At 37.7% G+C, this 16,554-nt stretch overlaps 1 protein-coding gene across 2 annotated transcripts; it reads left to right on the plus strand.

The window, feature by feature from the left end:
• Positions 1–377: 377 nt before the first annotated feature.
• Positions 378–9,065, plus strand: STRADB (STE20 related adaptor beta). Of its 2 annotated transcripts, XM_076342369.1 has the most exons (12): positions 378–532; positions 1,671–1,727; positions 2,073–2,153; positions 2,543–2,642; positions 3,288–3,409; positions 3,881–3,989; positions 4,507–4,630; positions 5,184–5,355; positions 5,770–5,874; positions 6,093–6,322; positions 6,892–6,934; positions 7,408–9,065. In XM_076342369.1, the coding sequence occupies exons 2-12, from the start codon at positions 1,716–1,718 to the stop codon at positions 7,558–7,560; spliced, it is 1,251 nt and encodes a 416-aa protein (XP_076198484.1). In that variant the 5' UTR covers positions 378–532; positions 1,671–1,715; the 3' UTR covers positions 7,561–9,065. The 2 variants fall into 2 exon arrangements, with proteins under 2 accessions (XP_076198484.1, XP_076198486.1); XM_076342371.1 differs by lacking the exons at positions 378–532; positions 1,671–1,727; positions 2,073–2,153 and having other exon boundaries at positions 2,586–2,642; positions 3,268–3,409.
• The last annotated feature ends 7,489 nt before the right edge of the window (positions 9,066–16,554 follow it).

A 16,554-nucleotide genomic window follows, 5' to 3' on the forward strand; every position in this document is an offset into this window, starting at 1 on the left:
TTTCTCCCCTGCATTGCTCGCTGCATCTGAAGCTTTGGCCAAGCTATGATGAATGTGTCAGTTCAGCTGTGCAATACTGTCACTATCTACAGTACAAAAAAAAAAAAGCCTGTGATACAGAAAGAAAAATGTGGAAACAGGGAGAAGGTTTATGGAGGGACATGATCCAAAACCGTATTGAAAATGGAAGCAATGTTAAACTACATAAGAAAAACAAAACTAAAAATTTTACAAAGGTAATGTTATTTGAACAAATGTGGATCATGGACGTTTCTGCTGGCTGGCTATACCCCTTTGAATGAATTCTACAATGATTTTACTTTAGTGTATCATAGTTAAGACTTTTTTCTTCAGCTTAGCTTTTGTGGTTTCATATTCTGAGCAACAGAATAAATTATCTTGTATAATGGAATGAGGTATCTTCTTTCCAGGTAGGAGAAGGATGCTGTAAGCCATTACAGTGCTGGCCGGTATCTTGAAGCACCTGCGTTTTTTTTACCTACTCTGCCACAGACTTCCTCAGTGAAGTTGTGTAAGTCAAGCCCTGATCCTCTGAAGGCACCAAACACCTACTAAGGATCTCCTTTTGTCTCTGTTTTTTGTCTTTAATAAGGAATTACAGTATTTCTTTACTTCAAGCAGTTTTTCACGGTAAAAATATTAAGGATTAGGAGTGGCTTGGATATTTGGCAGTGGATGGGGTGGCAGGAGCTTGTTAGTTTTTCAAGAGTATTGCCTTGATTAAATAGCGTACATAATTTAAATGCGGGATATAATCAAGCTTAGCTCCTTGATAAACAAAATGATCATTCTGATATAGTACTTCACCTTTTTAAAGTTAACTTTCAAGCAATAATTACATATTAACATGGAAGTGTCTCCTGTAGCTGACTTTGTGAGCCACCAAGTAGGATTCATCATGGTAGAAGACTTGCTTGTAGCTAAAGTAAATTAGCTAGTCCCACTCTACACTTCAGAAGCTTTGATATGCTTATTACACAGTCATCTCTCTCTCCTCACTGCCTAAGCTTTCAAAGCATCAGACAAAGTCTGCTGGAGGACTTTCAGCGGTGGCTACTTTGATCTGTAGGGAGTTTGAATGCTGATTCTGTAGCCTAAGTAAAGTGAAATTTATCTGAGTTGGTTCCCCTCCTGTTTTTCTTACTCAAGTCCCATTCAATAGTATTTCCTCTCTCACTTGTGAAATGTGAAGTGCAATTGCTTCTGGCTTGCTTTTTTTGTGAGCTAGTTCAGCTGCATACAGCTGAGCTGAGATCTGACTAGCACAGCTGTGCTCCTTTAAAACAATAGACAGTTATTTTTTTCCTACAAACTGCCAGGGATTCATGAATTCATTCCTTTTTACCTTCTGCACTTATGCAGGTAACTTGCAATTAAATTGTTTGTTCAGAAGTGGTAGTAAGATCTCTAAACCCATGAATCAAAAGGGAAAACTTGAGTTGGAATGTATACTGCATATCCTCAGTATGGAGTTCGAAATCCATATGCTGCTTAAAGGCTCAATAGAAGCAGGCTTTCCCAGAGCTGTAGTTTTGGGGGGGTTTTTTGTGTGTGTGTTAACTGAGAGGAATGCCTCACAGTTGTGATTAAAGAAACATATTTATCACAGGTTTATGTACCGTCTTACATTGCTACTTTAATTTTTCTAGGATAAATGGGTGTGTATGACTTTTCCCCTGATCTAAAGCGGTTCCATGTCTTGTTTGGTAAGTTTGTATTTAAAAAACTTTGGCAGTTGTACCTTGTTACCCAGTCATACCTTAATGTGAAAAAGTTCTGGTGAAATCACTTGCTTGAGTGGATTTCCACAGTGCTGAGATGTTTAAACTTTGTTGTATCAACTTTCAGTGAAGGAGACTGTTTAGTATCTCTTCTGTCTAGGTCTGCCATGTATATGTGCTCTATGCTGTTTCTTAACCTCCTGCTTGACTGACTTGCAGCAGAAAACTTTCTGAACTCCTGCTTATAGGGGCTACTTTTGATGTTTTCCCAGTGCCATGTTTAATAAATTGCAGCAACTCCACTAACGCTCACTTGTTTCTGTTCTCAAGGACTGTTCCTGTATTCTCCGTACACCAGTTGAATCAATCAGACCAGAAGAGCTATCTCAGAGCAGCGTCCACGAATGCCTGGTAAGAAGAAAATAGAAACATTAACTGGCAATGTTAAATACGAAGCTGGTACATATTAAAAATAATCTCATTAGGGGGTACTTCTTAAAATGTTAACAGCAAAAATAACCAGATTACTTTGGGGCTTCCACTGTGGAAGAAGACTATAGGTGACGTAAGTGTTACTCTTAATCTTGTACCAGTTCAAAAACAAACCAAACACACACAGAAAAAAAACCCCAACAGTTGCTCATAAAACTAAGTCTCAGTGTAATGGTAAAAGCACCAGCTTGAATGTTCTGATGCAAGTACTTGATCTTAGCATTCTAATTAATGATATTTCTGTGTTAATTTTAAACATGTTTAAAATTTACATAGTAATTTTGAGAACTGTGTTTCCTCACTGTTAGGCTGATTCTGATCTAGCCTGGATTCCCCCATCTACAGGAAGGAATGAAATGGTGTTTTGCTCTTCTAATGTCTCTCACTATGAACTCCAGCTGGAAATAGGTAATATGTACCTTAAAATCTTTCTTGTTCCTGCAGATGCATGCTCTCAATAGGTTATTGCTAATTGCAGTAAATATTAAGCTTGGAAAATGTGTTATCAGCTGACTAGAACTATTCTTGTGTCTCCTTAGTTGAGAAAAGTGCAGAGCATTGCTCATGTTTCAGTAATCACTTTTAAGATACAAGACAAATCAAAAATTACCAGAATTTTTTTCTTGATGTTTGTTCATGTGCATGTCAGTTTTTAAATCTGTGGTATGTGGACAATACAGCATTAAGTAACATCACGTCTTGTCACTTGGCTACCTGAGTTGATTGTCCTAAGGATGGCTACCCTGAATCCTACTGTGTGTGCATATGTTTATGTGAATATGCATGCTAAAAGTGTTGTTCATTTAGATGTATGATTGATACTGACAAATGTTTAAACATTTTTAGTTGTTCTAAAAATAGCAGAGTCATGCTTTTAACTAATTTGCTGGATATATTTTGCTGCAACTACTTAAGTTCTTGACATTCTTAAAGAAAAGGTTATGCTGCTATCAATTGCAATTTTAGAACTGTAAAATTATCTCTAAATATGAAGGAAATTATGTGGTGGATTATTATATTTTCCAATGTTAAGGTAGCCACTTCTGGTTTCAGGAAGGAGGTTCAACAACTTAACTTCAGTCTACCTTGCACGGCACACACCTACAGGCATGCAAGTTGCTGTAAGGATCACAGACCTAGAAAACTGCTCTGAAGAGCATTTGAAAGCCTTACAGGTAAAGCAACAGCATTTCTGCACAAGTCTGATGATAGTGATGAATACATATGAGGTTACTAAACAGGTAGCCTTTGTTTTTGTACTGGGTCATTTCAGTCGAGTTTTTCCTTCCAAGGAGTAGAATATGAACACAGGGCGTGTGTAAATTTGGGAGTTGCTTTCTGAAGACAACAGTTGACACGTCTTTCAGAAATGCTTCTGTGATTGCACCACCTTTTCTTTGAAACATGTTCTGTACTCTATTTAACATAAAAACTTCAGACTATGAGCAAACTAGATTTACTTCAGACAAATGCAATTATAGGCAACTTATTTACATTTCTGTTGCAGGCTATGCACATCACCTGCAACTTTGTATAAATGCACACAGGGAACAGTTCTTTCTACCGATTACTGACATAGTTAATACTCTTAGTAAGGCTGTTTGTTGTCTTGTGGTTAACACATCCACTTTCATTTAATTCCATAGAATGAAGTGGTTTTATCCCACTTTTTCCAGCATCCCAACGTAATGACTCTTTGGACAGTGTTTACAGCTGGTAGTTGGCTTTGGGTCATCTCCCCATTCATGGCCTATGGTAAGAACTGTTAACTGCAATTTTGGAATTGGAAAAAGGGCTGATACAATTTGGACCACATGGTCCATGAGAGGTTTTTCTTTAAGCATTTCCTGTCTTGTAGAAAAAACAAACTTTCCCAAACCTTTTGTTTAGAGAAGTCTTCTGTACATAATCTTCCTCCCCAGTGAAGACTGGTATTTGAACTGCATTAAATTGCCCTTAGTCCTAACACCCAACATGTGAGGAATGATAATTGGGAGATGTATTTGACTTTATACAACTTTGAATTTTGCCAACAGAAACTTGTCTGGATTGAATACAGGTTTGGCATAGACTTTCAGTTAACAGAAGCATGACTTGAGTGCGATCTTTGCCTGATGGATGCATCAGTTGCATCCATGTAACTGTTCTCGATGTACCATAGCCAATATAAACATGAGAACACCGCTCTTGATGAATGCATACAGTGAAGCAAGCATAGGCAAGTAGTTTAACAAGACGTGTTAGGCTTAGCTAGGTTTTTTTTCACTTCCAGGTTCAGCTAGACACCTGCTGAAGACTTACTTTCCTGAAGGAATGAGTGAAGCTTTGATAGGGAACATTCTATTTGGTGCAATCAGAGGATTAAATTACATGCACCAGAATGGCTACATTCACAGGTAGGAGAATGTCAACAGGTCAGAGTCATTACAGCATCCAGTTGATTAAGAATTTAGTTTCACTTCACAACTCATTTTCAGCTCAAGTGTTGTCTCCTTTTTTCCATATACCTTATGTCAGACAGTGCGTAAGTAATTTTTTTTTTTTCAATAATACAGCAGAACCAGGTTTGTAGAAGCTTAACAAGAATGGTATTCATACATTATTTAAAGCCAATTGTTACAGGGATTATACATCTGTCTGGCTTTGTCTCTTTGAAGCTGAAGAATCAGAGTTGTAGAAAGGGCTTCCTTACTTTATACCCTTTGCAGGGAAGGAGGTCCCTTCTCCAGTTTCTGTTTCTGGCAGTTTTTTCTTGCTGATCATCTCTTCTCTCTCTCGGCACTGTATTAAAAAGACAACTTGTACTGAGTGAAGAACTTCCATGAAAATAATCTGCTAAATAGAATGGCATGCTAACATCTCACTAAGTTAATGAAATATGAAAGCCTTTCTACTCTAGTAGTGCTTTGAGTAATTCTTACAACTAAAATTTACCACTTTATGTTACAGGAATATTAAAGCTAGCCACATTCTGATTTCAGGGGATGGGCTGGTTTCTCTCTCTGGCTTAAACAACCTCTACAGTTTAGTTAACAATGGACAAAAGTCAAAGGTGGTATATGATTTCCCGCAATTTAGTACATCTGTGCTTCCTTGGCTGAGTCCTGAACTACTGAGACAGGTTAGTATAAATTACACTTCATTTTTCCTATTCAAAGTTACTGGAAGTACTCAACCTCTAAGTTAAGTCTGCTTGTAGAAGTGCAGTGGAAGCTGTTGAACTGCAACTTTTAAAAAGACACAGAAGCAGTGAATTTGGAATTCTCCTAAAGAGAACCGGTTTTAAAGCTGTTGGCGAGGTGGTGCTGTACTAAGTATCTTTACCTGACCTTCCCGGAAACTACTGCAGATCCTAAAACTTGTCTTCAGTACAACCATCAGATTTCCAAACAAAGCCTGAGGCTTCACAATTTAATTGTGTCAATCCCGTGTAGATTACAGGGTATTAGAATCTTGTCCTGAAACACACATTTGTATTTTTGTCAGCACTGTTCAATGGCATCAGTGATCCAGTAGAGTTTTCTTTCTCTCACAGGATTTGTCTGGGTATAACATGAAGTCTGACATTTACAGTGTGGGAATTACAGCATGTGAATTAGCCAATGGACATGTTCCTTTTCAAGATATGCCTCGCACCCAGGTATGATGCTAAACTCTATTTCTACTTCAAACACTGAGCTTTTTTTTGTTTTACTCAGAGAAACCAATGACTGCTGAAATGGTGGCTGCTTTTTGTTATTTCAAATATGCATGCTTCTTTCTAGATCAAATAATCCTTCCATTCCTGGAGTTTCACAGCTTAGCCTGAAGAGGTCTGGATAGCTGTTGGACTCTTATACTGCTATTCCCTTCTACTAGATGCTGCTGCAAAAGCTGAAAGGTCCCACATACTGTCCTTGGGATATAAATACCTTTCCCCATGGGGAATCCAGGATGAAGAATTCCCGATCAGGTGTTGATTCTGGAATTGGTGAGAGCATGACACGCACAATGACCAGTGAAAGACTACAAATTCCCTTTTCCAAAACGTTTTCACCTGCTTTCCACAACTTGGTAGAACTTTGCTTGCAACAGGACCCTGAGAAAAGGTAACCTTCTGGTGAAAACTAATTTTCTGTCACTTCAATCTAAGACCAAGTATAGCCCACAATTTAGAATACAGTAATTATTGAATACTGTTAAAGTCAGACCAGAAGTACTATGCAAAACACTACACTTAACCTTTGGTTTTGTAATTTAAGAATTATCTTGTCTGATAAAGGAACCATGCTTTTAAAGTTGTTTGACCCCTGAATGTTGTAATATGAATGTACTTTGTAACAAGTAAAATTAATTTTTAAACATACACTTTGTCCAAGAAAAAAAAAGAAATCTGAAGTGTATGTTTTCAGTACTATGTCTCTTCTGAATGAGGCATTAAATTCCTTGTTAAACAGAAAAGTGAAAAAGCCTTTAAAAATAGATTTATTTTTAGTAGTGTCATTGCTACAAATTGAGGCATAGAATGTAGGAATTCTGCGCTGCTTTTCTCATGCTTCACATTCGTCCCGTGGATGAAAAACCACAGGGCTTAAATTGATTTGTCAGTCTGGCCCATTTTCCAAAAGCAGTATTTTACTTTCCAAAACGTAATTATATTGTTCATTTTATGATCCAGGCCATCAGCAAGCAGTTTGCTTTCGCATACGTTCTTCAAACAGGTGAGTTTACTACATTTTGTTAAATGACTTAGCTATAACCTAAGCCACAAAATATTAGAGTTGAATTACAAAATAGTTAAGTTAGCTGAAGCCAAAAACCATCCTGTAACAGCGTATCTGCCTCAGACTATTTTTTTTTTTTTTAACAAAATGGTATTGATAGAGTAATAGGAAGCATAAGAGTAATCCATTTCCCTTTTGATAAAGTTGGTTAACAACTAAAGTCAGCTTAATTAGTAAAAATAATGGTTAATGTTCTTAATTTAAAGCAGAACTGCATAGCTAATGTAATTAGTCTTGAAAGACTAATTCAACTTACTCTAGAGTGAGGAAAGCTAAACCCCTCATCCTGTTATTTTCAGTATTGTAACATGCAAGAGCATGGCTCTGATTTCACATGCTTTTAATGAAGTCAGATGCAAGGTTATGTAGACTTTTATGTGCAGCCCTGTTTTAACTCTTCTTCTTTCTAGATAAAAGAACAAACACAGAATTCACTACTGTCTCTATTACCACCTCCTATTCAAAATAACAGATCAGAGTTCTTCACATTGCCCTCAACAGCAGTTGGGACTGAACTTGGACATATTACTGCAAATCAAGATGATACAGACTGGGAATTCTAAATAAATACAAAACAATCATACCTCTCCTGTGCTTCAAAGAAGGAAAATGTGATTTGTATTTGCTGCTTTAGTTTGTATGGTTAAAATACAATTAGACAAGGTATACTTGAAAATGCCATTGAAGTGGCCATATTTCATTAACTACTTCCTCTGTTGGCATCATGAAGTGCAGCGTGCCTCACTTTCTGACCGTAAGGAAAACTATATATCGAGAATGGCTGAATGCTTATCTCCCTCTTTCAAAATATTTCTTAATAAGAGAGTTCCTGCTGTAATCTTACTCTATACTATATTTTCAGCTCATATTGCTGCAGTCCACGTGCCTTTCTGAATTCAGGCTTGGGTTTTGTCTGTGACCTTACTTAATCTATTTGTCTTTTTGTTATCACCCAGATTATTTTAGTAAGGAGAAATCCTCCACTTCCAAGTCTAAATTTGAAACTGCACAAATTAGTTGCTTATGCAAATAAATGTTTCTCTTTTCACACATCCCAAAAGGCATTTTTCTCACTTGACGTGCTGTCATACTTGCTAAAAGCTAGCTATGCATCACTTTTCATGCAGTTTTAATACTGTGTGTCTCCCAAAGAAGTTAAGCTACTTGAAAATGTGACTCATGCTCTTGCATTTGTCTACATTCTTAGTACAAATTTGTGCTTTTGCATCTCCATGTATTGTTGTGTCATTTTAGCAGTTAATCTGAGGACCTCTTACTATGCAAAGTAAGTCTCAAGTTATAACAGGTACGGGTTAATTTTGAAGAATCATATTAAATAATCTAAAGTTACTGTACATATCTTTATTTATGTTGTATTCCTGTTCACCACCAGAACTTACTAGAACCTAATACTGGTTTTTTGAAAAAAAACAGGCAACATGCATTAAGCTTCACTGGCACTGCTGCTGGCAAGCCTCTTCTGCAAGCCATGGTTAAATTCCTATGGATAGATTCAGCCATAACAAGAACCTAATAAATGCCCTGGGATCCTAGTGAATTTATCTGTTCTAAGTCACATGAAAAACTGCCTTCCTTCTCCCTACAATTCAGTGAGTTCTCATCTCTCATACTGTGCCAGGCAACTCAAGCTGAACAAAAGCAGCTTCTTTTAAAAAAAGCTGCATATTCTCATGTTTTAGCAAAAGTTGTGTCCCAAAGCCACTAGTACTTTACTGATGTAAGTTCTGAATGTAGTAAAAATGTATAAATAGATATTGAATGGATATATTTTATATTTTCAACATAAACAACATTCCCCATTAAGCCTTCCATAGCTGAGCTGGTCTGCAACCAACCTTGAGAATACTACTACTTTGCCAGCAGCTTCACTACAAAGCCTTGAAGACCAAATGACCAAAGTGCAAGCCTGAGACAGACATAAAACTCTGAATGACCATGTTAAAGTATTAACAAAAAAGTTGATTCTACTCATTATGCTGTGAAGAGAGCTCTATATTTCAAAAACGAATATGTGAAACTTAAGATTAAAAACCTTTCAATAAACTTACCCTATCTGTCTTCATTTATTTCTGTAATTCTTGTACTTCTATTTTTACCATAGTCCAGTCATAGCATCTTGTTACTGCAGGAAAGAAGCTTCATACTTATGTCAGTCATTAGGTAAGAAAATAGTTGTCTAAACTAGAAAATTACTCTGATCATAAAAATATTAATAACTTAATTAAGCACTTTCAGAGAAGATACCATTTTCACGAACCCCACGTTCTTAATTCTTAACCACTACAAATTTTGACTGTTTTCAAATCAATTACATCATAGTATCTACAAGTAACTTTTGACTAACAGTACATGTAAAAATCAAGTCAAATAAGTGAGCACACACATGGAGTTGTACATATTTTAATCACAAACCTCTGAATAAACATTAATACTCTTAAAAAAAACAAACTGCAGAAAATTTCAGGCAGCTAAGTGCTAGTATTTGCAAACTTCTCTTGAAACAAGGACTGTGCACTCTCGCTATGAAAATTAACTTGGATATTAATAACAAAGTCAGTATAAATTGATTTAAACAACCATGTGTTCCAGTGGAGTTACTTTGCTGCTGTCTCTTTTTGTGGAAAAAATTAAAATTACTTATTTCTAAATACTGGTCCAGCTTCTGTACTGGCATAACTTTTAAGAAGAAAGTTAAATACAGTTTTCTAAGTTAAAAAGCTCACAAGTCTTTACTGTTAGAACTATTGCTTTTCAACAACTACAGTATTTTCAAACAAAAGTAATTAAGAGGCACTGTGACTTCTAATAATTCTTAAAATAGCCAGAAATACTTGAAACTAGACCCTGGATTATGTTTGCTGCAGTTTTGCTCATTAACTGTGATATTTTCTATTAAGGAACAATACAAAATAAGAATCAGTTAACAGAAGAATGTATAATCATCATACTGTTAAGGATGTTTCAACTACCTGTCACTGAAAAGAAGTTCTTGGAAACAACTGTGTTCTACTGAAAAATCTGAAGTTTTTGCATACAGTTAGTGTTTTCAAAATCTGAGATTCATGATCTGTATTTTTAAGATTCAAGTTGCAGAGACTTTCTATTCCAAGCTGACATAGTTCTAAGCACAATAATTTTTATTTTCTTTTTTTGGAGCACTTGTTTACTCGCTTTTATTCATACAAATGATGTGTGTTGTTATCAGCATATGAACTAGAACTTAACTTGGACTTTAAATTTTCAAGTATCTTACATTTAGGCTCAATGTGAGGTATTTTCAAAGGGGCTTATAAAACTTCTTTTATACATTTGCAAAATCTCATGCCATTGAAACAGAAATTTATAGCTTGGTTACTTCTGCAATACTTGTGAAAACACCACAAGTTTTTTTTTTTGCTGCCACCTTTCTTTGTGCCAGCATTGAACACTACATAAAATAATGAAATACCTGTAACAATAGAAAACAAGTTAATTAACGTTATCCTGAATATATGCTCAATGCTGTTGAGTTTTTTTACTGTCTTGGTCTGATAACACAGCAGTGTGTGAATGATGGAATGGCTCAACACAGGAAAAAGTGTGATTTACTCAGAATCAACTTGATCTGCTATATGAACTACTCACTTTAAAGATAGAGTCTCAATGCAATAAATATCCATTGAAGAGAGAACAATTTCTTCCACTTGATGCTATTAAGGAACAAAAGTAAATATTAAAAAAAAAAAATTACGAAGTTTTACCTCGCCTCTCTCTTTTCCCCACCCCCTCCTTCTCCAGAAGTACTATGAAAGCAGTTTTTAGTATAGAGGATGGGTGAAATCATGGGAAAGCATTTGAAAACCATTGTTCTGAATATCTCTGACACAAGGCAGATACCTAAGTAGGTGATTTACATACCCTGTCTTTAATGCTAGTAAGTAGCTTTGCTAAAGTATATTAGGTTGTCTAATAAACCTCTAAAACAACTAAGCTAGCTGTAATGACCTGTCTTCACGATGGGGTCATCCCTATGCTGTATGAATGAGGAAAAACTACTAAAATTCAGAGATACTACACAACACATCCAGTGAGACAGACCTCAAAAGACTATGAGTAAGAACCATACTATGAAATAAAGCTACTTGATGTAACAGACCAGTAAAGACTGGTCTGGATTTAAAAAAGAAAGCGCTGAAAAATTGAGGTGGTCTACTAATAACCAGCTACAAGAATAACATTTGGTATTTCACACAATTAAACCTGTCCAGAAACTTGAGATAGGATGAAGGAAAGAGTATTAGGTTTAAACAGGTTCCGGTGGAAACCTCCATCATTCCCAAATGAAAACAACTGATTCTACGCCATAAATTAGTTACATAAATGTATGTTACTTATCCAAAAGTCCCATGAAGTTCCTGAAAAATGCCAAAAAAGCCCAGAAGAAATTAGCTGCAATTGAGTGGTGGTTTTATTTTTAGGTATGATTACAGAATATGCCGTTACTACTGGATCTACCCACAAATCCAGATTCATGGAATCTATATTTGTCCTATCATGAAATCCACCTGCAATAGAGGAGACCACTAATAGGCTGAAATCTTGCCTAACAATCTTAACAAGGCTTTCAAAGTTTAGGTTATGGCAAAACAAATTGACACACTAGTAATGAAGTAATAAGTAAAGGAATACTACACCAAAAATTCCTAGGAAAGAACTCTGTGAACCTTCAGAGTGGCTGCTTTTGCTCACTGTAGCTATAATACTGTACTTAATGTTGAACCACATTAGAAAACATCCACTTGAAAATATTTCCATTTTTTTAAATACTACAGACTTTTTTCCTTTCCCATACTTTCACATTTCTGAAATACAAGAGATTCTTGTTATTCTGCTAGCAGAAACACATTTTCCACCAAGGTCATTTTTTTCTTGCAATGGTCTGGTCCCTTTGCCTAATCCACTAGCCTATCACATCAATTAGTTACAATTCCAATTAAGATTGCACAGTGTGCAACACCTTATTTTGTAAATGACCAAAGCCAGAAAAGCTATATAACACCTGTTACCAAATCCAAAGGCCTACTGCAATGTGAAAACAATGATGGTTAACAAATTACTTAAAGTGAAAGATGCAATAAAGATATTGCAAGAATATTATTATTATTGTTGTTGTTATTATTATTATTACTACTACTACTACTTCATTTTTATTTTTTTTTATCACAACCAGGGAACATTATCTTCCCACCTGAGATTCCATGTAAGATTTTTCCTTGCCCTCTCACTTTTCTTTGGAAGGGCATTCTGGATTCACTTGTCATTTTGGGGTGTCACAATTTCCAGTAATAAATCTTGGAGAATTTCACAGAATTCACGCTTTTCTTATGATTGATTTCCATTTGCTCTGCTTGAATGTTTTGATTCTCAAACTTCAAGCTGGTAGTATTTCCTGTAACTTTACTAATAGAGGAACCCAGCGATGCAATGTAAGAATTTACAGTCTGTACTCTGGAGGTCTCTTTAGCTGACCTACAAATACGGGGAACTAGTACAGAGTCTTGCAGAATACAGTGGCTAACTAACTCATTCTCCTGGAGCTCCTCCTAAATCATGTAGAGCAGACTCTGTTGCTTTTGCAAGATTCCTATATACGTCCATGTCTGTATCTTCTTTGCTTGCATAATTCTGAAGGTATATTAAGCTAATTTGATCCTTGAAAAATGTTTAAAGGATGGCAGCCAACATCAAAGAGATTACAATTTTATTGATTTTATCAATAAAAAAGAATAGTCAGACTTCACATTCAGTGACAATGTATATATGCCCAAACAATTGGCTCTAAAATACTTTATCTAGAACCTATTGCCCTCTATCTGTCCTCTTCTTGATATATCTCGTAACTTACTAATCAGGTTCATTCTATTATTAGTAATAAAATGTAATGTACTAACACACAATAAGGATAGGAAATACATTATTAATAGATTTTACAGGATTCCTGTGAAGCCATGAGAATATTTGTAATGGCTACACACTCACAAGAAGAGGAGTAAGTTAGCACAGTTTCTTCAAGGATCTCAGTCACTGCTGCCCATGACTTTAGCAACTCTTTTATCCACTTAATTCAACCTACCTCTGGAATGTAAGGGGAAGATGAACAATTCTAACATGATAGTTCAGAGCAGAAAGCAAACAGTGTCATATGGGATGAACATTACAGGGAAAATCTACAGAAGCATCAACTAAACAATTTGTCCTGAACAAGACTGATATCTCATCCCTTCAAAAGTGTAATCTATGATGTTTACAATGAGGAGGGGGAACAAATGCTAATTGCACAAGCCATGTGGAAGCAATATTTGAATCAAGAAAAAATTGCAAACTATGGTTAGCAGCAACATCTAAGCAGCAGTAACAGTCATGAAACAAAAAAACTGAAAGAAGCACTCACAATTCAAGTAACATGGTGTAGTCCAAAAACCTTAGGCATGTTTTCAGACAAGTTAATCTTTGCTAGTGGAATTTCCTGATACACATAATAAAAATACTGTAAGCAGAAAGCAAGGAACAGAGGGATTGCTGGCAGAAAGCATAGGTTTTCCTCTGTTTTGTCAAAATTTACTCTACATGACATATGGGTCAAGAGTATCAATGCTGAGTTTATCTACTACAGTTTATTTAAAAAGTTTGTTTATTCTACATTCTGATATCAATTCTCTTTCTAATTCTCATACATTTGATGTGGCCAATTAAAAGAATATTCTTACAGGCAGATTTGCTTTTGCCCATGTGAAATCTGGAAAGCCACTTGTAGATCAGTTTTCTTTAAATGCTTTCATAGTGTGAGGTAGCTGTTGTTCTGCAGTAGCTGATGGAGCCATCACAGACTTGTTGAATGATTTATTTGGCTTGCTGTCATGCTCTTTTTCCTGCTTTGCTTTCTGCTTCAAGTATTCCTTAGTGTGGGAGAACACAAATGATTTTGAATCCTTGGACCCCGCAGCATGTAACGCTGAAAGCGGTGGTGCAGCATACTTTCCATGTTTTTTCTTTACATCAATAGATTTCCTCAAACTAGTTTGTTTTACCTTCTTAAATATTGTACTCGTTAATATTTGACCCAGATGATTGTGGTATGGCATGACACATTTCTCAGGAGCCTTACTACATCGCTTGTCTTTTGACTTCCAGTCCGGATTTCTTGATGACTTTTCTTTTTCCTCATGCTCGGCTTGTAAAAAGGACATATTTTAGGCAATTTGCTGGAAAGGAGAGCCATGGCCTACAAGGGTATTCTACCTGAATAACAGCATTACAAGCATCTAAAATGGAAGAAGAATTTACGGTTTCAGATATTTCTTCTTGCTCTTTTATCATGAGACTTTTAACAATTTCAAAATTTTTTATTGACTGTGCTATTTCTTTTTTTGCCCTTTCTTTTTTCAAAAGTGATTGTTGGTTGTTTTGGGTTTTTTTGGTTGGTTTTTTGGTGGGTTTTGGTTTGGGGTTTTTTTGTTTGTTCATTTGCTCAGGTGGGTTTTTTTGTTTGGTGTCCCCCCCCCTCAAAGCACATTAAACTGTTTTTCACTGTGTAGGTTAACCACTACATCTATCAGTGGGTGTGGAAATTTATCTACAAGATCTTGCCTTTTTTTTTCTTGTCTCTTCATCATTAACTGTCTGAGGCCTGCCTCTATCAATCTGAAAAGCCATGCTCTCTTCCATTTTCTTGAATACAGTACAGGAAATCAGTACAGGAAACTGCCTTAGCTAGGGAGGTCTCTAAAAATGTTTAAGTTTGAAGAAAAGACTACATAAATTTAAAATACAGACTTAAAGACAATAGTTCTGTTCGTGCGTAGGAACATATGGGATTTTTTTCTTGACTGGGTTTCCCGTTTCGATTGTAGCTACTACACAGGCATGCATTAGCTGCCACTACCAAATAAAGGGGGATGGAAGCAGCAGAGGAATCCAGCTCTGTTCCCATTAAGAAAGAAGTCTGTTCATCCCCAGATGAGGCAGAGATGGAAACGAGTCTACTAAGCAGGCAGGCTTTCCTCCTTGCTTCCCTTCCACAGCCACACCAGCCTGCAATGACACCCAGTAAGAGGAGAGAAAGACCGTGCCCAGGCACAGCGGTACAGGATAACGCGGCTCCCTTTCCCCGATCCCGTTGCGGCCGTGGGTGCTGGCGAGCCCAGCCCGCCCATCGCCCAGCTCCTCCTCCAAGGCGAGCGTGCCGCCTTCTGCTCGGCCACCTTCTGCTTGACGTCGAGGGGCTGCAGCGGCAGCTCCCCGTCGCGCAGGAGAGAAAAGGCGGCGAGCAGCGGGGGCTGGGGGGGGTGCGCGGACGGCGCCGCCGACTCCTTCAGGCCGAGTCCGACATGGCGGCCCCGCCACCGTCCCCGCGGGGCGCCTCCTGCCGGCGCGGCGCGAGGGGGCGGCGGGCAACGGCTCCGGGCTGAGGTCGAGGGGGGGCGCGAAATGGACAGGCTTGATCGGTAAATAAATGGACCGGGGAGGGGACGACGACACACAACTTGTCCCCGACAGGGGGCATCAGGGAAAAAACATTCCCAAAAACACCTGTCTGAGAAGCAGCAGCCGGCGGGTTTCATGCGGCAGGGCAACGCGCCTCGACCAGCCGGGAGCTCTCCTCCCTGCCCTCCGTGAAGAGAGCGAGCAGCCCCGGGGGGGGCACAGAACATTAATAACACCCAGGAAAAAAAAAGGGACTTTCTCTGGTGGTTGTGGACTTACAGACCAATTTCAAGCACAGCTGCACTGAGGAATACAACAGTATCTTCCACACCACCATGAGGAAAAAGGAAGAGAAAGGTATGGCTTAGCAATAAATAATGTACCTGATGATTTACTCTATTCTCCCAAAGCATTCAGTCATTTAAATTAATTCTGCTGCAAATATGCAAGTGAATAATTCTGACCTGACCATAACCCTCCTGAAGTTTACCTCAGCAATACCAAAAAAAACTTTAAAAAGACACCTACTTTTCAAATTAATGCCACCTGGCTTCACATTGAGAAAGCTGAGTTGAGAAAGTAACATTTAAAAGAACAAACAACTGGAATTTAACCAGATTTTAAATGACTGCCTTTTAAGAAGCAAAATATGAACAATTTAGCTTAGAAGGGACTCTGGAGGCCCATCTGGTCCAACCCTTGCTCAGGCTGCATGGGGCTCTGTCCGCCCAAGTCCAGAACAGCTCCAGGGATGGAGCTCCCACAGCCCCTCTGGGCCCCCATATCCCAAATTCTGTCAAAACTCCTGTGGCAGCTAACAGGAGTTTTCCTGATGCTGCCTGCAACCGTTTCTGCTCATCCTTCCACTGTGCAGCTTGAAAAGAGTCTGACTTGCCTCTTCTTTGTAAGCATGCATTAAGTGGTTAAAGGCAGCAATCAGATTCCCCACTTAATGTTCTTCTTTTTCAGCTAAACAACCCCATTAACTGATTAAATACATTTAACTTGCTAGCTTTCAGGAGTTTACAGCACCATTTCTGATTGCACAAAAGACCAGTACAGCAGCAGGAATG

The sequence above is a fragment of the Aptenodytes patagonicus genome, chromosome 6 (genome assembly GCF_965638725.1).
Source record: "Aptenodytes patagonicus chromosome 6, bAptPat1.pri.cur, whole genome shotgun sequence".
NCBI lineage: Eukaryota > Metazoa > Chordata > Aves > Sphenisciformes > Spheniscidae > Aptenodytes > Aptenodytes patagonicus.

Bases quoted from the DNA above. Each gene is read 5' to 3' on its own strand.
- STRADB (XM_076342369.1), top strand. The intron at 5,875-6,092 runs GTATGATGCTAA...CCCTTCTACTAG, and splicing joins AAGATATGCCTCGCACCCAG to ATGCTGCTGCAAAAGCTGAA. The intron at 6,935-7,407 runs GTGAGTTTACTA...TCTTCTTTCTAG, and splicing joins CGCATACGTTCTTCAAACAG to ATAAAAGAACAAACACAGAA.